Source organism: Watersipora subatra, chromosome 1, assembly GCF_963576615.1.
Source record: "Watersipora subatra chromosome 1, tzWatSuba1.1, whole genome shotgun sequence".
NCBI classification, from domain to species: domain Eukaryota; kingdom Metazoa; phylum Bryozoa; class Gymnolaemata; order Cheilostomatida; family Watersiporidae; genus Watersipora; species Watersipora subatra.
This window is the reverse complement of record NC_088708.1, coordinates 67,315,627-67,342,155: the sequence shown is the minus strand read 5'-3', so window position 1 is coordinate 67,342,155 and position 26,529 is coordinate 67,315,627. Positions and strand designations below refer to the sequence as shown.

The following is a 26,529-nucleotide window of genomic DNA, read 5'->3' as shown; positions in this document are numbered from 1 at the left end:
TGAACAACTTATCAAATGGGATGTTGTTGGAATGTGGTATGAAACTCAATACAGCACTAGATAGGATGCATCATGGAGGTGTAGCACTCAGTTTGCTCTATAGTTTTAGATGTCAAACCAAAAGAGTTTAGAGCACTGTATCTAAAAGGGATCGAAAAACACAGGTGGTGTAGTTAGACGCATTGCCAAGTGTCGACAACTCCTGAGTGATGTTTAGCAAAATATCGCCCGTACAGGTATCAGGTATTCCACGTGATTATAATTGCCAGCAAAACTCATTAAAACTGTCGAAATGGACTCGCGATTACTAATGTTTTCTTGTCTCAAATGACCAATCAACGGGTTAGACAGCCTTCAGTGCGCATCAGAATAACGCAAGCATGGTAAGTAAATGGGGTAAATGCTGCATGTAAAATATTTTTCTTTTCAGTTAATGTGTGTTTTCTTTGCGATTTAATGGTAACACTATCAATTGTGTACTATGAATTTTGCTAGTAGTAGATTTTCTTCATTTGTTTAATAAATATATGTGCAATATGTACGTAGACAAATCAGGCATCGAAACCTTGTATCTTATTTAGGGCCGAGAGAGGTTAGTAGTGTTGTTTGAACATGCGTCTGGCTATGCACTGTTCACCGTGAAAGAATTTGAAGAAGTAGGGTTGATGATACCGGAGGTAGAGGCCAGTTTGAAAGATATAACAACATTTAAGAGCATCGTATCTCTTCTTACATTTGTACCCTTCAAGAGTGGAACTAATGCTCTTGACAATTGCAATAGTGTTTCTGAAGGTACGTTGACAGACATTTCCATAGTCATTATTGTATTTTTGGGTTTGCTACATTAGTAAGTATGTCAGGTTGGTAAGTTGCTCACTGCTGCAAATGTTCGATTTGGTTAAACAATAAACATTTGTTCCTCATTTATAGGCCTATATTTTAACTGTAATATTATCGCCGACAAATCATATATGAGTGAATTATTATGTGGGCGTCATTTCTTTCTAAATTATTGAAATTTGCAATACGCTTACTTAAATTCATTTTATTTATGTTATAGGTTCAGTTCTTGACGTACTTATACACATTCATTCACTGCTACCTTGCCCCTTCCAGATATTCCTGCCTCTATGTGCAATAATATTCAAAGCTGGTTGCGTAATAGTTTTGGTTCGTAGTGTAGGAGCATATTAAGAAAGTAAAGTCGTTGTAATTCAATGTGTTAGTTTGAATATATTCAAACCTAAAATCTCTGAAATCAAACATTTTAAAGCCGCATTTGACATGATAACCAGTTTTCCAATAATGAACCTTGAAGTAGTATAGTAACACGCGGTTAGGCCTTTTGGAATGCTGAAAATTAGTGCAACATTAAACTCCTGCAATGATCCGCAATTAATTTTTTGTTTGGCAAATACAAAGTTAAGCATTCCCGTTTTCTAGTCGGTCCTATATTGCTAGTAATTACGTTTAGGCTTACTGATAGAAGAGCCATGATGATTAGAATTATCTCCCTCTACCATGCACTACCGTTATCGTTCTTTGCTACATTGTTAGCTACAATGATAGAATTGTAATGACAAGTACTCTTCGTTTGTACCACTGCAAAAATGTTACTTGTGACTGGCTCCCATTTAGCTTGCTATCACCTATTTCCTAGTTACACAGGATTCAAACTTTGATCTCCGTCATCATATATATCACATACATGTTAGAGTTTTGCTATAGAATCAGACTTGTGCTGCAATTAATTTTGTTGAAAATTCATGTAATACGCTGATTATAACTGTTATAAAAATTAATATAACTGATGAATCTCGTTTTTAATCCATTCTATTTTGCGAATGCCTTTGGACATTTTTTAACAAAGCGTTTCTACTGTTTAGTAATTACAAGCCCACAGCTGTTATTGTTAGCAAGTATTATATACCAGGTTGGTTAGGTATAAACTCACTTTTTTATGTAACAGGATAATTCTTGTAGACCTTTAGTTTGTATTGTTGTAAGGTTCAACCACAAAGCAGCAATGGCTCCTCCATAAATAAATGGCTAAAATTTTAAGTTTAAAAACTGCATAAATGAAATCTGCTATTTGTAAACTTCAAATAACAACATTTTCATTGCTGTCCTATCACCTAGAAAATGGTTCAGTTCACATATTCACATACGTAGCTATAGTGGGAGTTCACTGGCACGGGTCTCCCTTTGTTTGAGCTTTTAGTTAATGTTGATTTGGTAATGTTAAATTTTGTTTTGTTTTCAGTTGCGTTTCGTCCCTAAAATGCCTGCATAAATGTTCAGTGGTTTTTTCAGTTCGAAAGTCTATCTCATCGTATCTCATTTGTACTTTGTTGTGCGCATCTCATGAAAAACACATTCGTCCAAAAATGCATACCGGTTTTATTCGATATAAATTATAGGTGAACTAGGCTTTTAGGATTAGAGCTCGCGAGAATGTAATTATAATTCATCATTAATCAAATGATAATATAATGGAATCACGTAAATACAAAGTCCAGCATGAAACTAAACACCGCAGACGCACCCAATTGTACAGCTCAAGTAATATTACTACACATGAATCATGCGTACATTCTTGTTAAAGGTATTCTACACGATGACCTGAAAGTGCTACTGGAGACTAATGTCAAATCTAGCAAAAAGGATAAAGTGATTTTAGGCGTGTCAGATTCTAAACTCAGCGCCTCCATTAATGAAGAGCTCGGGCTTTCCTGTCAGCATACAGGTGTTGTTCCAGAGATTATAAGGGGTATGTATACCATTTTCTTAGCTAATGTCTGTAGTTGTTGTATTTGAATATCTTCTTTTGTTGGTTGCTTAGCGGTTTGTCAGTTATTACGGTAGTTGACTGCTGTCTATTTACTGATTGATGTGAAATGTTTAAAAAAGGATACACTTAAGCTGTATTTGGTCAGCTTGTACTGACGAGTTAGGGTTGTTTTTTTTTCTCGGTTTGAGGAGCAGGTTGTGTCCAAAAATTGAATTGCAAACCAAATTGCGCTGCACTACTGATTTGTTATACAGTGTAAAAGTTTAAATTGGTCGCTCCGTTAGGTAAAGTACATGTAGGAATTGTGATATTAATTAAAATGCTTAGTCATGAGATGGCAACTCTCGTGGAGCAGGGGTGAGCAACATCTGCAGAACTGTTTTACGGTATTTCAATATAAATCCGGTTAGCTAGCACCAAAAAATTAGACAATTTGATATTATCAAGTGGCAGTTTTCGTTTGTCTGTTTCTTCATGGACTCGTAGGGTTTAGGAGGTGAACTCCTTTATCTTTATATATTTTGAAGTTTCGAGATGTATTGTACATTCATAAGTATGTTTAACTTCAATTGTTTTTGAAATTAATGTTTTGAAAACGATTTAAATAGTTTTAAAAACAACAAACCTTAAGAATTTCAAATTCGCAAAAAAAATAATGTTTTTGGATTTATATATTAGAATGATATTTGCATACATTTTGCATTGTGACTTGCATTGGATCATATTTGAGGCCGCAATATAGTACTAATAGCAACTGCTAATGTACAACACAAAGTTTACAGAGACATGATTCAGAAACTTTCTTTCAGTTGCTTATTCTCAACTTCGTTATTGCTTTGATATTGATGCTGAGTGGAAATTGCTAGAATGTTTTATACACAGGAATAAGGGTCCATTTTCACAAGTTCATCAAGGGATTGACGCCTGTCAACGCTACCAAAGCACAACTTGGCCTTGGTCACAGCTACTCTCGTTGCAAGGTAAAGTTTAATGTGAACAAGTCAGACAACATGATCATACAGAGCATAAACCTTCTGGACCAGTTGGATAAAGGCATTAACACCTTCAGTATGAGATGCAGGTGAGTTCCAAGTCTATATTTATAGTTGTGTCTGCACTTATTCTGAACTAGCGTATTGCAGTGTTGTGGTGAAGTAAAATCTCGAACTACGGTCACCTCAACATGATATAAAATGACATATGATGTGAAATTTGAGCAAATATTTGTTTCGACATACAAAGTAATTTGTAACCATTTGGAATCAATTTTGTAACAAAATAAATCTTGCAAGCAAACAAACCTGATCTCCACAAATATACAAAAGTGATAGTTGTATGTGAACTCAAAAACTAATTTCATTGCAAATGGCTATTTGGTTGATCTATTTTACATCACCGATACAAACACTTCTTTTTTTATAACTTTTATTGGTTCCCTCAATATTGTAATAGAAAATAAATCAGTGATAACATTAATATGCTTTTGCAATTCTTTTTGTGTTGACATCATAACTTAATTTGTTTTGTTTCTCTATGTATAATGCAAATGTGAGGAAAATCAAAATAAGTTTTAGCTGATTCCTTGCTTCAAGTGATACAAATTGCTTGTTTGTATAATAGTTTAGTCTAGCTTAATTATTTTCATAACTATTGCTAAATAACTTCTTATTGGTGATAGGTAGATATAGCGCAACACCGGAGAGGTTTAAAAAACTTCGCACCTCATATAATCTATTAAAAAAGTAATCTTAAAATATAGTCTGTCCTTGAAAACGCTGCCCCTAATTCTACTAACAGTTTATGATAGGCTACAATTTAAATAAAACTGCGCTCAATTAGCTGTAGGATCAACCTTGTTATGCTTTGCTAGATGCAGTGGTTTTCAAACGTTTGAGTAAAACTAGTGAGTTTCTGTAACATCTTGTAGAGAGTGGTATTCCTATCACTTCCCAGAATTGGTAAAAATTGTCGGCGATAATCAGAAGTTTGCAAAGGTGGTCATTGTTGTTGGTGACCGTAAGCAGTTCACTGAGGAGCGTCTTGGCGAGGTTGAAGAGATTTTGGGGGACACCGCACAGGCTCAGGCTGTTCTAGCCGCCTCCAAGTCTTCTATGGGTTCGTTTCCTGTAACACATTGCTGTTGTTTGGTTGTTAGGAGACTCCCGATAAGTGCTTACTGCTTTGATAAACATTCTATCTTCCTGTTTTAACTCCGTTGTTCTTCATGCTATTTGCAAAAATAACATGTTTTACAAAACTAGATGGTTACGAATATCAGCCCTTGAATATGTGACAGAAAATAAAAATGGTTAGTTTGTTCTCAGTTTGTGTCTACCTGTTTTACGCCTAAAATTTGCAAGCTAGAGTTTCTCAATTTAAACAGACTAAAATAAGCATCCAGACTCTTAAAAATGGGCAAAGTGCTTCATAGATGCAATGTGCTGTGTTTCTTTCTAAAATATCTTCCTGTTCTTTCTGCTGGTAGGAATGGACATTGCACCTCTGGACCTCATCAACATTGAGAGGTTTGCCAAGACAGTCGCAGGGCTAGCTGACTACAGACGGGAGGTGTCCGAGTACTTGCATAGCAAGATGGACAGTGTCGCACCCAATCTAGCCACCCTCATTGGAGACACAGTAAGAAATACTCAATTTAGCGTCTCTCTGAAATTTCAATCTGGTTTGCTGTCTTATAAGCATGCTAATGCCTGGTAACCCATAGTGTTGGAGCATATTGAAAGTACCTAGACCCGTGCAATTTCCTGTTGTGTTCAGTTGTTCAAGTTAATTTTTGGAAGGAGTTGTGTTTGTGAATGAACGATTGAAGTTCAACCAACTAATCATAGAAATTCACAACCTTCAGAATATTTGTGCGACATGAGAACTGTTCAATGGATCTTAGAGAATAATTCGTTACCTACCTGAGGAATCATGCTAGTTCAAAATGTTTTATTCTTAACTCTTTCACTACCCAAATAATTTTTTCAAGTGGGGCACAATTAAATATTTGACATTAACACATACGTTTTCATAACTTTTGAGTCACAAGGTTTATGAAAAATATTTGACAACAAATTAATGAAATTTTACATGAGCTGATGCCATGAAAACATTCTACAAATGTTTAGCGGGACAAGCTCAAGACATTTTCAGTCCCTCCTCTACACCTGTGAGTAAAAACATGAGCGCGTTTCGAGTAAAACAAGTTATCACTATTACTAAGGGTTGTGGCATTACTGTTATTGTTGCAATAAAATAATCGCTGTCACTAGTACTTTTACCAACTAGAGAATTATACAAAGTCCGTATATCTACATTTGGTGAAGTCGTGGTAGCTGTAACGGGTCTGACACAACTGAGCATTATGAAGAAGAAATTGCGATATAATTTTAATGTCTTTGTTTAGTGAAACTCTGCTCAAAGTGAGTTGTAAACATGTATTCCATTGGTCCAACATAGCCAGCTGATTGCTTCCTTTTGTTTAAGTACAGACATGGTAAGGGAAATTTTTTTTGCTAAGCCCGCTAAAGCTCTTGGCTACACCAAAAAGCTGTGTCAAGCCATGCTACACGGCTCATGCTATGAATAAAGAATTAAGAAAGTTTCTGAAGTAGTAAAATGCTGTCACCTAGTTAAAATCTAAAGATGTCTTGTTGTTTATTAGTGTTATTGTTTGTTTATTATTATTACCTATTATTTCTTAGAATCTAAATTTAATGAGATTAACTATTAAAGCTACTTAAATGAGATTATCATGTTTATTGTAGTCCTGAGTAGTCTGGGTTTGTTTGTGCGATAATATCTGTGTTGATGTGCTAATGACCATGTCTTTATATCACTATCTCCTCATTTTACAGTGTATATGTATTACACACACATTTATGCTACAATGTTCAGATTTAGAGTGTTGCTACGAACTTGAACACAATAATTTTTAAATATAATATTAGACCTTACTTAAACCGTACTCAAACAGCAGATTTACATAAAACTTTGACACGGTATTGTTAGATAGCTCACATCATAGAGGTTTCGAAGTTTGCAAAATTATGCGAATATCATTTCACAAGTGGCATGGCTGACTAGTTTACTAACCAACAACGGTTAACCTGAAATAAGAGAAAATTAACTCTCCTTACAAATTTTGGAGAGAAACACTGGGTAGAACAATTTGATAGAAGACTTTCCTAATGAACGTTTTTACTAAGATTAATAAGTTTTATTGATACGTTTTGCGAAGACGGCTGTGAAAACAAAAATAGAGATGGAACAACAAAAAAAGAAACCTGTGGCTCATTGCTGCAATATATCATACAAGATACAAAGTGGCTGGATTTCACCATTGTTGACAATTCATATTTGCACATTTTTACAATGTTTTGATATACTCAAGCTGCTAGTAGTTATACTCAGAACATGAAATTGTTCTTTGAATAATTTGCACCCAACTTGGTAGTGATGTCAGAATAGGCCTTCTCCGATTGAATCTAAAATGGTCGCGTAAGAGTTAGTTTCTCTTTGCTATTCCTGTTTATTGGTTCTCTACATGAATGCATTCACTGCCCATGATCTATTCAAACTTCTAAGATGCTTGGTAAGGAGGCTTGAAGAAGAAATGTTGATACACGAGTATTTATCCTAAAGATAATGACCTAATTGTGTGCGCATTGGATAGCATTTCCAATCTTAGGACCTGATCATCTAAATTGCTCAAATCCCAGAAACTCGTATGTATGTAAATCTAGTAATGCAAACAGATAGGCTTCAGGATTTCAATTAGTTATGCTCCAGTGACCCCAGCGAGGGTACTTTGATGTCACTTCACATATCTCTTTGTCTAGGTCGGTGCTAGGCTGATTTCTCATGCTGGAAGTCTCACCAACCTTGCAAAGTATCCAGCTTCTACAGTGCAAATACTTGGTGCCGAAAAAGCCTTGTTCAGGTTAGTTCAAAGATTTCTTTAGATGTCAAAACCCGTTGTATGTGGACATAAATATTCATACATGTATATAAGACTACACCGTATTTCATTGAATTCGTTATACAACTGAAAAAATTAACAATATATACTTTTCATGGTTATATAACGCAGAACAAAGGCGCAATTTGAAACTAAGTAAAGAAACTAGACTAATAAATAGAATAATAAACAGAGGTTCTTATTCTGATTTCTTGTTTTAACTTAAGTGAAGCATTGCTTTCTTTTTTTACCACAAGTACAATCCAAATTCTCCGCTACGAGTGGAATGTGCAAAGTATTGTTAATACTATTCAACCACCAAAGAACCAAACTTGGGGAAATATATTGCGTATAGATTTATCGATGTGCCCGACTGCAATGTTTTTAGAAATCATGGTCTTCTGGTATTAAAAATTACTTCAAATGTTGAGTCAATAGTCACTCAAATTTTACATTGTACCCTAGGACACTTATATTTTGCTAGTATTTAGTTTCGTGAGTAGCATACAGAGTAAAATTTCGATGCAACTTAATTTCGCAGCTCTGATGAGTGCGAAAATATAGTGATGCGAAAATAAATGCAGTGGAACAAACATAATTAGATTCCTCAGGTTCGGTTCACCGGTAAGAAAAATTTGTTTAATTTGGGAATAGTTTGTAATTGTGAACCGCAGGTAGAATTGTGTGGCCGAGATTGATATTGCAATTTGATTGCTTGCTGCCATTTGTTTCTTGGACTATCAATAAACAAAGCTATTTAATTCCGTGTTTTCGCCCGTTCGTTATGACAGTTTAGTTTCGCTCATGAAATTTTCGTGAAAGAATGACTCCGCGAAAACGCGAAAGTTAGATGAGGCGAATACATAAGTGTCCTAGGGTATGTCAAAAATTTGTATGCCAAGGTAATTGAAAGTTGAGGTGGGACCTCCCACAACTGTTCTCACTGAACCAAATAGGCCAAAGCAGAAATTCGTATCTCTGACAGATTTTTAGAAGAGAATGGAATATAAAAGGAACTGTTATCGAGGATTCTAAATGTATGTTATGTTGTTTATGTCAGTGGGATTGTCATAAATTTGTGGGCTGTCATAGATTTGCTATTTTTGCTCATTATTCATGTTTGGTTACTATCTAAAGGCAGCACACACTACTTTTGTAGTGTTAATACACCAATTATCAATGGCTATTTGGCTGTCCTGATTCATGATTGGTTGCAAATTTAGTGATATGTATCTACGACTGCTCGTTATGTGGGTGTTACAGATTTATTATTGGTTGCTTTGTGAACAACTGTCTACAATTGTTTGATTGTTACAGAGCATTGAAGACAAGGAGTAACACACCTAAATATGGACTCCTCTATCATTCCTCTTTTATTACACGAGCTGTCACAAAAAACAAGGGAAGGATCTCACGGTTTTTGGCCAATAAATGCTCGATAGCCTCCAGGATTGATTGCTTCTCCGGTTGGTCCTTAGATTTTGATGCTTGATCAAATCTCTTCATTCCATCTTGTTACGTGTCACAACAATGGTGACTGAAACTAAGCTGTGCTTTTGTGAGGGATGAGTTGAACTACACAGTTCAAAGCACAAGCCCATGGAAAATATTTGCTGTTTTTAGAGTTCCCAACAACTGTGTTTGGGGATGCCATGAAGCAGCAAGTTGAAGATAGACTGGTCTTCTATGAAACAGGGGAGATACCTAAGAAAAACGTGGAGGTCATGTCCGTGGCTGTCGAAGAGGTAACTTACGCGAGCACTGTTTTATGTTTTTGACTTTCTGCATGCCCTTCAAGTGTCCGAGACTATTCCTGTATTGTAATGGTACTAGTAATAGTAATGCAGGGTGTTGATGCAATAACAACTCAATGATTTAAATGTACATGTTTAGGCCTCGGTGGTTCAGGCTCAGCTAGCTAAAAAACAGAGAAAGAAGAAAAAGAAAGAAAAGAAGCTGGCTGAAGCGAAGGCGGCTGAGGCAAATGCAAACGCTGCAGAGGAAAATGTAGTGGAAGAGGAGGTAAAGGAGCAAACGAAGACACCGGGTGGTAAAAAGAAGAAAAAGAGGAAAATAGAAGATGCTGAGAATGGTAAGAGTTTGGCAGTTTTGAAGCATTGATTATTGTTAGCTAGACTGTTACCGTTGGTTTTTAACTGATAATCTCTGGCACCGGTTCTGTGGTGTCAGCATCAGTTCTATGTTGTCAGCACCTCTTGATTGATGAGCTATTTTCATTGGTCCATTATTGTTACACCAAAATGCATATATCTGCTTTACAAAGGGAAAAACAAACCATTTGTTTGTTTTCCATTTCACAAGTTGCGAATGTACCATCATCTCACACGATTTGCTACATTTTATTTCATGTCTTTAATATGATGTCACTGGTTTACGGTTTCAAGATAGTAATGTGTAGACATTTGTGTAGTAATGTCTACACAAATGTCTTTTTGTGTAGACCAGCTCAAATTCATGTTCATTTACTAGGAATGAAAAATGTTGACACGTTCATGTTTGTATGAAATATTAATGTATCATTTTACCAGCAATTATTTTTTAGCATTTAACATCAACTTTATCAATAGTCGTGTATCAGCGTTTCATCATGCTCGAGGCCTCTATAAACATTGTTATAGCTATATGGTGTATATATGCACTGAAAATAATTTGATTTTATTTAATTTTATTTATGTCGGATCAAGGTGTGTAGTTGGTAGAATTATTATATATCAAGATTAAACTAAAAATAAATACATGTATGTAAATATATTAAGTTGTAAGCTAGTAAATTGTATGATCAACCTATATCATGATAAAAATAATCAAAGTTTTCTCTTCTGTCCAAATGAACTAGAGTATCAATCTTATCAGTCTTATATATTGACTAGACTGATTGTTTCGCCAATGTTATAACTCAATCATCAAGTATTTTTTGAATGTGTAGGATAATCTGTAGAGGTCGGTCTTGAGACTGTAAAGGTCCTCTTGCAAGTAGTGTGAAGCGTTTGATGGTATATTTGAGCTACATAGTCTTGTCGTGTTGCGTTAAATCGATCATCTACATTACATTATTTAGGCTAGAAATTCTTATCTGTATTATTTATCTGCTACATCGTAATTGCGTTATGACTTTAGAATTAAGATGGGACTGATGCTTTTGTTTAGTAGAGCCTACTGAGGAAGTGGAGGAGACGCCTGCTCAGCCACCCAAGAAGAAGAAAAAGAAACAGAAGCAGTGATGATTCTGATAATGGAAGCAGTGAACTAGTCTAGAATTGTAAATAATCAGTGTTAAGTAAGCAGCATCTGGTGTCCTTCGACCGTTTTATTGAAAAACTATATTTAGACTTGCTAGTTTCTCTATGAACTCGGTGCGTTTGATTACAACGCACAGCCAGCATTAGTACATTAATAAATATACAAATTTATAATGTCAATAACTGCTGAATCACGATGCTCCTCTTCATGGTTTATCTTCTCTTTGCCTTTTGCGTGGTTTATACCTGCAACCATTAGTGCAAGGCTCATCTTACATTTGCATACCAGGAATGTTTGAAATGGTGTCACCAATAAAATGGCTGATAGCTAAAACGTGACAGAAGCGTTTATCAATGAAGCCATGCAATAAAACATTAGTGGGTTTGTCTACTAATCATCATACTATCATCTACTATCATCATAATCTGATGATTATGGTTCAGACAAACCATAATCATCAGATTGTGTGATAAAAAATGAGATATAGTCAAGGCAGTATCCACCTGTTTGAAAATGGTATTGCGGGTAGAGTCCGAGAGGGGTGCCGAGCGCCCTTTCGGTGGGGGGGGGGTCCAGAAAATATTTTAGTGTAACTAGTCAAAATAGTGCAAATCTAGCACACTTGGCTCCTGATGGGGCACATGTTTTAACAGCAAATTTGACATTATAAACCAGTTTTCTAAATATAAAACTGTTTATTGAGATTGTCTTTAACAACGTTTATTAAAAATGTAATGTAAATAAAAACTGCTAAAGGGGTTGGCCACAGCTAGCATGAGGTAGAATTATCACCGGGTACAATGCTGAATGGTGTAGGAGACGAGTATGAAATAATATTTAATTATGAAATAATGATATGAAATAATTTAATTAAATAATATTGTAGAGTTGAAAAGTAAAATTAATAGAGCACCATGTTAAAAATAATGCACTTCCACTATAGTCTATAATACTGAGCAAGTAGTAGATTTAAGTTTGAGCTGTGCATGTTACATGCATATCTCAAACTTAAATTTATTTCAATGAACAAAATCTTTTGTACATAAACATTCATTTACATATGTACTACTACAAAAAAAAAATACAACCATGTACAATTGTCCCTGTATGAAATGCTTGGAAGCATTCCTTTCGGTAGAGTCAAACTCTATAACATTACCATGCATGCTACCATAACGATCGTTTTTCTCTGTATATTCCAAGTATAATAAAAGTCCAAAAGGTTTACATCACTTCTATCACCTGAATTATTTTTATTCTGATCACACAAAAAATCACTAATGATCGCAGGATCAAATAATTTTTTATTTCAGTTTCGAAAGTGGAGCCGATATGGACTGGTTTTTCCAACTTTTATTCTTTTCCGAGGAGGCGCGATTTCTTTAGCTTTTAGCACAAAGCAAGGCCTCTCAGATAATCGTTTCATATTGTAATTCATCGACTAATATCTTTTTGATGATATTTAAAACTTACTAGCAATCATATCCTTTGTTTAACGTTACTAGTCGACAGCTTTATGAACATCTACCGAAAGCGGCATAAATGTCGTTTCCTCACGCAACTGATAAACAACATTTTGGTCGTTTCCCAAGCCAAAGGATTAAAATCAAGCAAAAATGACGTGAATTCCGGGATTTTGAGCCTCAAAAAATGGTACGGCCATGGCAGTAGCTGCAGTATCAGAGGATACGGCCCTGGATTTAGTATCCCTGAACACTTTCACTATAGAATTTTTCGTTTTAAACAATTAATTTCTGTCAAAAATTTCAGGCGGACATACATTCAGTTTGCTTACTGTGAAAGCTAGAGTTTTTGTTCTAGAGCTTCACTCTAAAGTTCTTTGAAATCGAGAGAAAATTCTGCACCAAAATTAATTCATTTGAAGTACAAGAGCCTCCTTCAGTATTGTTTCTGGTTTAGTAAAACCGCTAGCAAAATGAAAACGCTATCTTTTTGGAAATTTCTATAATATGGAAATAGTTATCAGAAATATCTGAGGCCCAATGTTGAAAAGTTCACTAGCGTGAGCTGCAGGATTATGCTTAGATGGCTGTTTACAGTTATTCTTTTCCATCCTAATCCGGAAATTAACAAACCCTTGAGACAGCGGTTTTATGCTGTAAATTCTGCTTGAAAAGATAACTTAAATTCATTAAAATACAATTAAATTCACTGTGGCGAAATTTTTGGTGGATGTGTTAAATCTACGATCCACGATGAAGGTTTTTGTGTAAGTACCAAGGCTTACTGTCAGAATGAACATTATAGGGCAACCGTTTGAATAGCTTTTCAAAGTGAAAGGGTCTACTGAAGATTTTCTAGAATCATGATGCGCATTGTGGCGAGACGGTATGCACATTATTCAACATGACTGTCTGCTTGCATGCGGCAAGGACAAAATTTCACACTTGTCAAATCAAATATACATGGTGTACGTGAGTATCAAAGGTGCCTACTTAGTCCACTTCATAGTCCGATGCAGTTTAGACAAATATGTGTTTAATGTTGGTTGACGTTATCGTTTATATCTGAATATGTCATGACATTGCTTCCTCCAACGAAGGTGCATAGCATTTGACGGAGCTAATGGAGTGCCGTGGCTATCACACTGTAGACTTACCGTTCCCATTTCCGGTGATTGAGTATTGTAAAGTCATCGAGAGTGGCAATATCTTTGAGGTATTGAGATAGGTGAACCATTTCTCTGTCTGTATCCCTGTTAAAGTGCGCCTTTTTGAAAGGACGTATCTGTGAACATAAATATACAGTCACTAATATCAGTAACTATCTTACGTCAACTTTGGCTTCTGGGAAAATTTGTGTGCAAATATATAAAGCAAATGTACTACTATGTAATAGTATGGCAATATGATGTTTTTCATGAAAGTATCTGATTGGAGCAGACATAAAAAGTCAGTACAAGACTAGTAAGCAAATCAGAGCTGTATTTGTGCTTTTCATTTGCGTTGCATATATGATTTGCAATGTACATGTACAGACGGTTCCCTACTTACGAACATTCGAGTTACGAACAACGGTACATACGAACGCATGTACGTTGTTCGTAACTCGATTAACTTTCGAATTATTTGTTTGAACTTTGTTTGAACTTTACATACGTATTGTAAAGAGATTTGCCGGCCTTTACTTGGCAAGATCTCTACTAATAAATAAAGATAAAAGAGTGCCTGTGGTTTCATTCAGCTTTTAATTAGTGAAGGAAAGTTCACCAGCCGAGGAGCATACGGCTATTTGCTCTGCTCAACTAAATGCGCGCACTCATTTATATACAATAATATCAACCGTTCCGGCTAACGGCAAACGGTAAGAACACCGGCTAACAAGGTGAATGAATGGGACCGCTAGCGCGTTGGTATGACAACAATCTAAGTGATGATAAGTGATGGTGTTATGACGGTATATCAGATATAACAATAGCATAACGAGTGAAACAACGATATAATAAACGGACAACACATACAAAAAATAAGACAACAACGATAAGTGATAGCATAACGATTACAACAACAATAAAATAGAAAGGACAATAAATAAGAAATGCAGTGTCATGGCCCGGCGTCCACCAAAGTATTATTTCCGTTTTATTAAGTTTTTTTTTTAGTACAAACCAATACAGGTTAATTATACAAGCCTTAAACATACTTATATAAACCTTCAATATACTTATATAGGCCTTAAACATGAATTATAATACAAAATATAGCACTGAAACAACTTACGAACAAATTCACCTTACGAATAATCGCTCGGAACGTAACGCGTTCGTAGGTTGGGAACCGTCTGTATGTGCAGGACTGGGCAACAAACAGGAAAATCTACCATACTTTACCTTGAGACCTGACTGAGGGTTCATGATGAAATTTCGCCTGATGTCATCAAACATGATTGTGTTTTTTGGACTCCAATGTGGGTACTTGCCCCAGACAACTCCCAAAGGCTTGACCTGGGTATACAATTTAGTATCTACTAAGTAGTGAAGAGGTCCTGTTTGTGGCTGACTAAAAGCAGTCTTTCTAAATAAACACTAATTAGCTCATCAACAAATAACGCATTTATACTTATCACCAAAACTTGTCAGCACAACAATTATCAGAAAGGTTGAAGGAATGCCAACTAGGCAGTGTAAAAAAATAGTAAGTGGTCTTGCCAGTTCTGCAACACTTTGGTTAAATGATAGCCTGCTTATCAAATGGTATAACAAATTTATTCCTTTGCCATTAGTACACAGTTTCTACATCTGTGTGTTCATAGCTTTTTGTACAAAACCAAATACTCAAAACTCCTGAAACCACACGAGCTTTAGGAGCCGTTTTAGCCCTCAAGCTGGTGCTTTGCATCATCACTACGATGACCTTCACGGCTGCAGCACTTTGTGTTGAAAAATCATTGAACACCAACAGTTACTGTAAACTAAATAATTAGTCATGAAGTTTTACTTCAAATATGTTGTAGCTGTGCAACAAGTGAGGTGGGTCAGATTCTAGATGTGCTCAATATAGTTAGACCTTTACCGTTAATAAAGTGTAACACAGAAATAATTTATACTACAAGTTTGCACATCAACAACTACAGTAATTTTGAGTCATTAAAAATTTTCTGAATCCACCAAACTCAATTTTAAAACTTACAAATATCTTTACTACTACTAAAGGCAATATATTAAAAAAACAATTATCTCAACTAGGATTCGTTACCGGGATTCGTTGGTTTTTAGCTTTAACTTGTTTTATAAGCGCATACAATTTCTGATCCTTCTGATTAATTCTCAAGCAATTTTAAGAAGACTTGAGCTTCTTTTACAACTTGCAATGCCATTAGAAAGCATTAAAGGTTGACTTGCCACAAAATTCACATTACAGTTATTTGGTATCAAAAGATTCACCATGTCTTACTCTGTTGTGTTGTAGGTACAAAATACGTGGAAATGTGATTACAAGCTCTTAAAAGCTCAAAAACGAAAAGCCGCCGTAGATTGGAATCTCTTTATTTCAATGACATAGCCACGAAATTTGGTTATCGGCTTGTTACGTATGTTCTCACGTGAATTGAAAGGCCAATACAAAGCTCAATATAAAACTTATCGTAGTACTAGTTTATGACAAACACTTCGGGTTTTACCGAAGACCCCGTATCAAATATAGATGCTCGCTACTTTACAGTTTTGTTTCGGCCTGGTCTAATCGGCAAATCGTAATCTGATCATGTGACCCAATACTTCGCAAATAATTTTTGCAGCAATTTTCGGTTATCACAGGTGACCAACAGGCTCGTCATGATTATCAGACAATGATATGTACTCCTTCGAGGTAAGGTTAAAAAGTTTAACGATTTTTTACGGTAAGTTATAAGATATCAGTGCTAAAAGTGACAGCATTACAATGACGATAAAACAGACGCGTAAGAACAATAGACATGGTTTTATTGAATGCGTGAAGTATATTTGTGAAAATATTTTGACGAATGAGGCTGCACGAAAGTGTAAACAGAAACCATCCTGTAACAACTACGTCCCATTTGAGCAGTTTTGGAAAGTGAATCCAAACTACGGCGGTCTCGTGTGGCCGCGATTAAATGTACGTATTTTTGCTTTTACGAGCTTGTAATCACATACCCATATATTTTGCACCTACAATACAACAGAGTAAGACATGGTGAATCTTATGATACCAAATAACTGTAATGTGAATTTTGTTGCAAGTCAACCTTTAAGAGTGCACTGAGTAGAAACTTGCTAATGATATATATCCATGCTGCGTGTAAAGTTGAAAAAGATTGTGATTAATCCACGGAGGAGAGACTTGTGTTAGTATATTCAAAACAGTTCCTCGTTGAACCAAGCAGTTTTAACCGCATAAGGAGCGCATTAATGCTATTTAAATTACAACAAACTGTAAAATGTCTGATATAGTCATGATGGTAATTTGTCTGCCGCAGTTAGGTATGCGACACAACACATGTGTGCAAGCATTTGTAGTAGGTAGTTATAAAGAGATTCATGCTAATTCACATCATACCAGATTCATCCTAGCAATTTACCTCAACAACTCCATACTGCTGCGTGTGAACAGTTATCATAGCTAGGCTGCACATATAGAAAGTGATTTTGTAGTTTGGATTTGTCTCCACTCCCAATTCTCGCATTTTTGCCTTGATCCATTTCATATTTGTAGCAGCTACATTAACAAACATATGTTGAAGTTCAATAAAATGTTGAAGTTCAATAAAATGATGACCATCGCTAAGCCCTATACTTCAATTAAATACATACGTATATGAGTAGACAACTCTGAAAGTGAACCCTCTATTTGCCTTCACTGCAAGCAAATTATTAATGCCACTGCTTGTCTCTAGCGTACACGTAATCATGCACATCTCATACTAATACTGGTTATACCATAAATGATTGGGAAGACAACCACCAAGCGACTCACACCATATCACGATATCATAGTCTGCGTAGGCATCACAAAGAAACTCATGCAGATATGGCCGCATAAGCTCAGCTCCTGTCTCTGCAACGGAGCGGTGATCTGCAAGATGAACATTACCAGATGTGCACAGATATCGAACTTCAATCACTTCAGTCTTTAGGACTAAATCGTGTTCTAGTGATTATGAACTTTTGAAACATACAGAATAGATTGTTAAAAATTGTTCTAATTGCAACACAATCCTGAAGTATGCCATAAAGTAATACAAAACATTCTAACAGTTCGTAATGCATCTCCATATTTCAACACTTTATCATATAACCATTTTTATAGTGCAATCTTACAAAAATTGATTGTAATCAAGAACACTCAAAAGTTCTTGTGAAGCAAAAGTAGAAAAAGATGATCACCTGATAGCTAGTGATGTGCGCTTACCAAATAAAGTATAATCTATGTCCAGAACGAGAAGATGCTTGCCAACTCTTGGCTCATTTATATGTTCGATCTTGTATTCCTTGACCCTTCGCTCAATCTTGGCTAGGTACTCCTCTCTACAGTGCATCATCCCATACAATCACTTTTACATTTGCATCCGGATACACACTAGCCTGTCTTGACAAGCTGTTGTTTTTGCGTAGTTGTCCCCCCGTCGAGCGGCGAGCAACAACAGCTTGTCACAAGACGTACTGCACCTGATGCATCAGCTGCACTTATAGGGAGTTGTTCTCTTCCGTCTACGCGGCTTGGCCGCGATGTTATGTCGGTCGCTCCTTTGGTAATCATAACGGATTTCACGCAAAAATTTATGTAGAAAAAACAAGGTTACAACGTTTAACCAAAGACCAGTTTTTGTGATAAACTTTAGTAAAACTTAAAAATAAAATAAACTTAAAATAAAATCCATTAGAACAAATAAAACTGACTGATACAAAAATAGAAATAAAACTGACTGAGCGCACAAATAACGACATGTTTAGTCGCTGTTGTTACCTAAGTTCTCAAGTTCTACTAAAGTTTACCGCAGAGACTGGTCGCTGGTTAAACGTTATAATCTTATTTTTTCTACATAAATTTTTGCGCAAAATTCATTATGATTACCAATGGAGCGACCGACAACATCGCAACCAAGCCGCATAGACGGAGGAGAATAACTCCTTATAAGTGCAGCTGATGCATCAGGTGCAGTACGTCTTGTGACAAGCTGTTGTTGCTCGCCGCTCGACGGGGGGACAACTACGCAAAAACAACAGCTAGTCAAGACAGGCTAGATACACACATGAATAGGAATTTTTAATTCTGATCTGTAAAGTATTCAAACTCGGGAAAACCTAAATACAGATGGAATGACAATTCCAACTATGGTAACAAAAACAGCAGCCAAGTTCAAGCCTCAAGGGTAGTTTCTGAACGAATGTTATTAATTTGCAATAAATCTATAATATCAATTGGTCTCTCATAAGATATAGAAGATATATTCCTCTGAGCAACAAAAGTTACATATATTGATTCGATAAAACTCGCTTCACAATGATTCACGCTCGAATACTTGAAGAACTACTTTCATTACTATACACTTAACCAAATCCTAACTGAGATGCAGCTATTCATGGTGTATTGAGTATAAATATGAATGTCTCACGATAAATTTTCTCCAATTTTAAGTTAAATTCCAAATAAAGTTACTCCAATTTCTTAGGGTATGTTGTAGTCCCGATATGTGCTCATCATAGCTTCACAAACAGCACAAACAAAAGCACACAACATTTTATTTTTAGTTTTATTTTCGGGACAGACGATAAAACTTTATTGTATTTTTAGCTATCGTCAGGGCCACTCATCTTCCATCTATCCACAACTTTAATGTGTGCTAACATGTCACCGAACTGGTCATTTCGCAAACAAATATATTTTAAATTACCTACAATTTTTTTGGACAGTCTACAATTGCATGTACCTTCACATAACTAATAAAAATTAAAAAGAAAATTCATGGCTTTGTCTTTCTGCTCAGTTCTCTTTGGTAGAGCAGTAATAAAAATTCAAATTTTTATAATAAAAAAGATATAGCAATGAAATTCAGTCGTTAATTGAAATTATTTAAAAAGGGATTTCTAGGCTTGAATAGCTTTTAAATGCAAGAATAAAATGACAATGTTTTCGTAAACAGCAAGGTAGCAAGTGCTAGTAGCTCGTGTTTACATTATGAGGTTGTATTTGATGTTAATCCAATAAGACATGTTTGCTGTTATACTAGAATAACTAGCAGGGTTGGCACACAAAATCAAAATCATGATAACGAATTATACTAGTTTAACTAGAACAGCTAGTAAACTCATGTAGTCAAGTAAGAGTGAACTTTTAGAGATTCTGATATCACATTATTGCATGATAAATCATCAGGTCGCATTCTAGAGAAACTTGACAAAGATGATGAGATTGCAGACTCACCGGTTTTCAACAGCCACCTCCTCTTCCTCTCCGATGTCAAAGTCATCGACAACTTCGGGAAGATTTTCAGGTGGTTTTATAGTTTCCTGTGCAAAAATTCATGAACATTGCGGTAATAATAATCTGTATCTATTGCTGATTACTTAGCACGAGTTATTGAACGCCGATATAACTTCATGCATGAAACACAAACACAAATTTGGTTTGCTCATAACAAATCAGCATACAGTCTTACTATATCAACTTCCTTAGTGCCCATCATCATTATCTTTGTACCAGCTTTAGAGGCATTCGTTTCTGAGATTCTATTGCTATCAGCTGCAGGTTTGCCTGAAATGCACATTTAAACATGTTTTGTATTTTAAGCAAAATAATCAAAATAGACTAACAAAAACAATTACAACCACAACTTGTCTCATACTGCATGAAAAATGTTGGCCTAATGTGTACAAGTGAAGTAGGACTAACATAGTTAATTGGATAGATTAAAAGTGGATGAATTGAAAGTTAAAAAATGTTAACGCTAAAGATGTTGGAATGTATGATATCATTATAATTATAAAAAAAACTAAAAAATGAGTGGTTTGCAATATACATATATTATTTTATTAGCCTAGTTGCATGAGTGATTTGTTCCAAATTCAAAAAAACACAACTACCAAAACTACCAGCTACCACTTGTTTTTATCATCAAAGGAGAAAGCAATCGATTGCCTTCTGAATGGTAGATTAACATAGGATACCAACTTCCCTTAAAGACGATATATCAATTAACAGCAATACCACATTGCCTGCGTACATCATTCCAGCTTAGAAGTAATCAACATGAACTACTAAAAACAAATGAACCAAAAGACTGAAACAGTTGTTACTGCTGAAGTGCTTAAAGTGATAATATTATTGAACTTGACTACATTTGAGAACATGTTTACTACTACAACTAATAACGATAGAAACTGGATTTTGGTTTATAATCTCAGAGCTGATAACGAGGTTCGCATAATTATAACAATTGAGAAAGCCAAATTTGCTCACATTTTATATATCAGAACACTGAATCGTTCATTTGAAAATGAAAAGTCATTTTATTAGGTGTAGTAGCTGGAGAAGTAATAATGAAACAATTGAGAAAAAATGTTTTCTAGCCTCAGATTTTATGTTTAAAGAATGGCCCATCTTGTAGTTTGATAATTTTGGAATCGGTAACAAGTAGTGAGAAACTTTGAAACACCAACCAAAGCTGCTTGTAGGGTACTTATGGAATGCCTCACTTGGTCTATTTATAATGACTGGTAGTTACGTTGCTGCTGCTAATTTTCCACTGGAACCTTCTTTATGCTTAGACACTACTAATTGCAGCACTATGGAATTAAATGAGCACCAGTACTGCAGTCCGATATATTGTATGACAGTGCATTGGCATCTGTCACATTTTAAGTCACTCCTAATTTATTTTTGTAAATCATTTTCTGCTTCATCAAACTGTTTTCCATCTTGGCAATTGTTAACTAGAATTCTATAAAATTTTGCGTTGTCAAATTCTATTCTAATGGCTCAAGCAAAAACCATGGCTCATGCTAACTTTATCACATTCTATTTGTTGGATTATTGTTGTTTAACTTAACAATACTCATTTTATTAGTACCACGGACTAGAGATTCTTGTAAATACTTAGTTTATAGTTAATAGCATTGCACACAACTTTTAAAGTGTATTATCTCGTAGTTGTCTTCACACTAGACCTCTTAATGTGGAAGTGGTGTGGCTCATTTGATTTAATTTATTTTGTCAGTGGCTTTCAATTTTTGAGTAATTGAGTTTAATGTTAGTCAGTAGTGCAAGCTTAACTTGCTATGTAAGTTTATAGTGCTTTAGCTGAGTGGTTATTTGTAGAATTTTTAATGTCTCTTATGGTTCTAGTTGGAAGGCTGTTAAAGTATTCACTTTTAGTGGCATGTACCAATGATGGTAGTCCTTAACTGTTTGCTCGAGTTTGAATTTGAGGCTCGGACTGGTTAATAAGTTGGTCGGATGAACTGTTCAGTGTTGAATGCTCATCCTCTTCACTAAGTACTCTCATTAAAAGTCGTAGTCCAATGTCACAACGCCTCTTTTGCAGTAGCTCAAGACCAAGCTTTTCTTTCGCTTCACTAATACTGGACACCAAGATAACGTGTGTCTTCCACATGGTCTAGAACTAGATCACCAAGAGCGTGTTTTGGTATTACTCTACTGCTCTTAAAGTCGATAACGCGACACTTAGTTCCATTGAAGTTCATTTTCCATTTATCTGCCCATTGTTGCAGTGAATCAATGTTTTTTTTAAAGCGATTTCCATCTGTTGTGTTGTTGACCACTTGGTAAATCAGAGTGTCTTCTGCAAACAGACTTACTGAGCAGTCTATGCAATCTGGGAGGTCATTGATGTTCACTAAGAAGAGAGTAGGCCCTAATACAGATCTTTGTGGTACTCTTGAGGTCACAGGCAGAACAGTAAATTTAACTCCCTTGAGCACCACAAATTGATTTCGCTCAGACAAGAAGTCATGTATCCATGTTAACAAATAACTGTCAATACCTTGTATAGTAGAAAGTTTTTGCATTAGAAGCTCAGAAGGTACCTTGTCAAATGCTTTTGTGAAATCAAGTACAACCGCATGTATGTTGTTTGATACCTCAGCTGAGTATAATATGTCCTTTCCTACATCCATGCTGGCGGTTATGGAGTATAGAGTCTAGTTTAAAATTAAGTGTTCTCAAAACCACATGTTCTATAATTTTGCATGGGATGCTTGTTAGTGAAACAGGTTTATAGTTATTTGGTATGTCCATTCTGCCCTTTTACCGGGCAGAATGGGCATACCAAATTCTTAATTCTCAGATTGTGAATTAAGCTTTCAATACCATCTGGTACTATTACTGGCCATGTGTACTCGTTTTGATTAACTGAGCACGGTTTTAATTGATGTTCTTGGCAAAATTGACTGTGAAAAAATTTATTCAACAATGTAGCACATTGGACTGGATTTTCTGTTGTATTGCCATTTGGGAGAGTTAGCCTGATAAGTTTTTTCGGTTTATCAGTTTGTTTAATGTGTTTATAAAAGGGCTTAGTATTGCCTTTTTTCAAGGGACTTCAGATTTTATTTTCAATATAATCTCTCTTTATCCTGTTTACAGCCCTCTTTGTTTCCTTTCTCTCCTTTTTGTATCGTTCCAATAGAAATAAATCACTAGAACTCTTAAACTGATTATAAGCCCTTCGCTGTTTCTGAATAAGTTTAGATGCTTTTTTGTTCAACCAGACAGGAATATTTGTTTTTATCTTTATTGTTTTTGTAGGCACATATTTACTAATAGCTGTACTCAGTCCAGCTGAAAACACATTCCACATTTCATCAATATTGGATACTTGAGACAATTGATTTTCAACCTCCTGTAGTTCACTGTTGAATTTTTCAAGTTCAACTTAATTGTACATTTTTATGTCTCTTGTTAATTTTAATAATTTTTTGTCAATGTTAAGATCTGCTGCAATTATACAGTAATCACTAATGCCTGGACTGATTACATCAGTACATCTTATGACTGTCGGATTGTTTATACATACTAGGTCTAACGTGTTACCTAGTATGTGTGATGGTTCATAGACTAGCTGATGCAAATCATGTTGTTTTAGTGTGTCTAAAAATGTTGATGTAGCAATTTTTTCCGGCAGATATCACTATCAGATCATTTCAGTTTATTCCTGGAAAGTTCATGTCTCCAATAAGTATTAGCGTGTCTCCAATATATTTATGCAGCAATTATTCGATAGGAGAATTTAATGTTGAAAGTTCTCTATCATGTTGAGGCCGATAGTAGCAACCGATTAGTATAAAGCCATTTATTCTTATGCAAATTAGCTCAGAGTTTTAATTTTTGAATGTAATAAATTTATGATCAATATTCTGATTTACAGCTATCAAAATGCCTACTCCGTATAATGCCCTATCAAGTCTATAAATTGTTTTATGATTGTAATCAAAAATATGTTTATTACTTATAGTGTGATCAAGTTTAGTTTCAGTTAAGCATACTACATCATAGTCAGATGTTAACATCGATGGTTCTGTAGTTTTCCTTTTAGAGATCTTGTGTTAGCATAAAAAAGTTTTAAACTTGTGCTTTCCCTGTTCCCCTTGATCTCCAGGTTCTCTTTGTTCGCTGCAACCCATTCCCCTTTTTATTTTTGGCTTGAATTATATTGTTTTTGATTCTGTATTCAACATCAGAGTTTTGAACTCTTAGTGGTCGAACCTCTTTTCTTAGTGCCTACTCTTTATCCCTCATTTCTTTGCCAATGGCTAATTTACAAAATATGTGCTCCGCCTCAGTGTGCTATTGATTCTTTTCAAAAACTCGCACTTACTATCTTCATCACTAAATTCCATTTCTATCGGTCTTGTTTTTCTATCTGATTTTTGTCCAAGTCTCATGACTTTGATTGGTCTTTTATTATGCTGAAAGCCCTGCTGTTCAGGTAATTCACCGATTAAATCATTAGTGGATTTCTCTTTGTTTTCTGATATACCATGAAGAATAGCGTTTTTTTGCGCATGACCATTTCATTGTTGAATGTTTTTTAAATTACATGTTTGCCAGCAGCGTTAACTTCAAGAGATTTTTGTATATTCTCACTGTTTGACTGTAAAGCACTAGTGTATGACTTCTTAAAGAAATCTAACCTTTCTTCAACTTTCTGTTTTTTTGTAATAACAGCCCATTAGTAAGTTCGTCAATGGATTGTTCAATTTTTTTGTAGCCTGCCAATAGTGTTCGAATATTGAGCAGTATTTATTTTTCTCATCTTTCCCAACCCATGGTGAACAGGTGTCACAACACCACTTGACTCCTTTTGTATTTAGCTTGGTTATAGATTGTACTTTTGTCGGCAATAGCCCTTGGCATGTTGCATGATACTAAGCTTCACAAAGATCACAAGCTATCCATTTAAATGGATTTTTATGCTTTTGTTGTTTGACATTTGTAACAAAGCGTTTTTTTTTCAGAAAAAGTATTGCATTTAGTCTTTTCATCAACATTTGTCTCCATTTTAGGAGTGAATTTTAGCACAAAGGAAACCACTTTCTAGTATGAATGAACTGATATAAATTTTGAAGCACACACATTTGTTTATGTCTCGCGACTTTAGATCAGAAATGATAGCACTTTTAAAAAAACCGTCATAGTCGTCGTAACCTATATGTTCAAGTGACCTGTATGTTCAAGTTCTATCAGACCATCGCTTAAAGATCATTGCTGGCGTTTATCACCTTTTCAGCTATTTCTTGCATCTGCTCAATTTTGTTAGAACTTTAATGTATGAAAGATTGGCTAGTAGGCTGCTGTTCAGCAGCAAAAACTGCCTTAGATCTATGGAGCTTATATTTGATCCATTGTCAAGTGTTTATGTCACATCATGTAAGTCAAGTAATCGCATTCGCTCCATAATGGGGCATTAGAGCGATATCTTTATTAAGTAACATGAGTAGATTACTCTTAGTTTGGATTTCTTCCTTCCTTTCTTTATTTATTGTGATTTTTAAATTTGGTTGGGGCAATGTTGTTATTAAAGTTGAGGGTAGGGATTAGGCGGGACAAGAACTTTCAATAAATAATGAAAGATCTTGGTGGGGTTGCTTAAAAAAAGAAAAAGAAGGGTTAGCTGTTAAGGGTTCGCACAAAAAAGGAGTGTTTTTTAACATTGGTGTTGATTGCACCTTTAGTGCTTTGGTGGCGTGTATTGTGTAATTGGGCATTTGAGAAAAAAGTAAACAACATAATCGAGTTCAACCACAACACCGTTGTTGTTTTCGTAAGCGAGAAACCGTTCAGTAGTAGAAACTTCCTGTCTTTTAGACTCGGCGTTTTGTATAGGTATTCTTCGTTGTACCAGTAATACAGATGAGGTGGAAAAAAGTACAAAGTAAAAAGTGTGCAAAAAGGCAGCAAAGTACATAATGCACAGTGTCATACGAATATTCTGCGTCAGCTTTTATAGAGTGGTTTTAAAAGTCAATCCAAATGTGAGGATTTTGGTAAAAGCTCACAATTAAACACTTGAAAATGCAAAATACCGTGTCTATAATAATTCTACCTTTGCATTTTAGGCCGAGCAGCTTTTGCCTTTCTGGTTTAACACCAGTCTGTTGAAACAATTTTTCTTTTAGTTCTTGCACAGATGCGTCAACTGATATGTCTTTAACAACATATTCATTGCCAGACCATTTAACTAATATGTTACAAACAGAAAGTGCGGACTCAGAAGCCATTTCTGAAAGCGCCAAAACAGTGTTGCTAAAAATCTAAGGCGCATGATAACACATAGCATGCGTAATACGTGTACAGTGCAAGCAGTGTACGATAGCGTAGGTACAAGTAAATGGATCTCTATCCATAGAATAGACAACTCCTTTTTTCGTTCAGCACAAAATTTATTAAACAACCGAGTTAGGCTTCGGCGACCTTCTGCTCTATGAATCTCCCAAAATATTGTAGCTGTGAACTGTGATCTTGGCTTGAACTTATTACAAAATGATAAGCATGTGTAAGTTTCTAGGAAGGAGTATGCGTGA

The 26,529-nt window shown here is 35.4% G+C and overlaps 2 protein-coding genes across 3 annotated transcripts; one reads left to right on the top strand and one right to left on the bottom strand.

Moving 5' to 3' along the window:
* The first annotated feature begins 333 nt into the window (after positions 1 to 333).
* Positions 334 to 11,345, top strand: LOC137408117 (nucleolar protein 56-like). Of its 2 annotated transcripts, none has more exons than XM_068094509.1 (11): positions 334 to 383; positions 582 to 792; positions 2,606 to 2,770; positions 3,674 to 3,872; positions 4,719 to 4,906; positions 5,277 to 5,428; positions 7,633 to 7,733; positions 9,069 to 9,217; positions 9,375 to 9,496; positions 9,645 to 9,843; positions 10,923 to 11,345. In XM_068094509.1, the coding sequence occupies exons 1-11, from the start codon at positions 381 to 383 to the stop codon at positions 10,991 to 10,993; spliced, it is 1,560 nt and encodes a 519-aa protein (XP_067950610.1). In that variant the 5' UTR covers positions 334 to 380; the 3' UTR covers positions 10,994 to 11,345. The 2 variants fall into 2 exon arrangements, with proteins under 2 accessions (XP_067950610.1, XP_067950609.1); XM_068094508.1 differs by having other exon boundaries at positions 10,920 to 11,345.
* LOC137385916 (ubiquitin-like domain-containing CTD phosphatase 1) lies at positions 11,060 to 26,245 on the bottom strand. Its single transcript, XM_068072530.1, has 9 exons — positions 26,052 to 26,245; positions 20,148 to 20,242; positions 19,913 to 19,998; positions 17,900 to 18,015; positions 17,465 to 17,563; positions 17,070 to 17,206; positions 14,863 to 14,976; positions 13,633 to 13,760; positions 11,060 to 11,257 (listed from the first exon to the last, which is right to left on the bottom strand). Exons 1-9 carry the CDS (start codon positions 26,224 to 26,226, stop codon positions 11,218 to 11,220), a joined length of 990 nt encoding a protein of 329 aa, XP_067928631.1. The 5' UTR covers positions 26,227 to 26,245; the 3' UTR covers positions 11,060 to 11,217.
* Positions 26,246 to 26,529: the final 284 nt, after the last annotated feature.

Excerpts from the sequence above, each read along its gene's own strand:
- LOC137408117 (XM_068094508.1), top strand. Across the intron at positions 3,873-4,718 it reads ACCTTCAGTATGAGATGCAG|AGAGTGGTATTCCTATCACT; the intron begins GTGAGTTCCAAG and ends AACATCTTGTAG. Across the intron at positions 9,218-9,374 it reads CAGGATTGATTGCTTCTCCG|AGTTCCCAACAACTGTGTTT; the intron begins GTTGGTCCTTAG and ends TGCTGTTTTTAG.
- LOC137385916 (XM_068072530.1), bottom strand. The coding sequence starts at position 26,226 with ATGGCTTCTGAGTCCGCACTTTCTGTTTGTAACATATTAGTTAAATGG. Across the intron at positions 17,207-17,464 it reads CTATGATATCGTGATATGGT|CTGCTACAAATATGAAATGG; the intron begins GTGAGTCGCTTG and ends TTGTTAATGTAG. Across the intron at positions 13,761-14,862 it reads ACCCTCAGTCAGGTCTCAAG|ATACGTCCTTTCAAAAAGGC; the intron begins GTAAAGTATGGT and ends TTATGTTCACAG.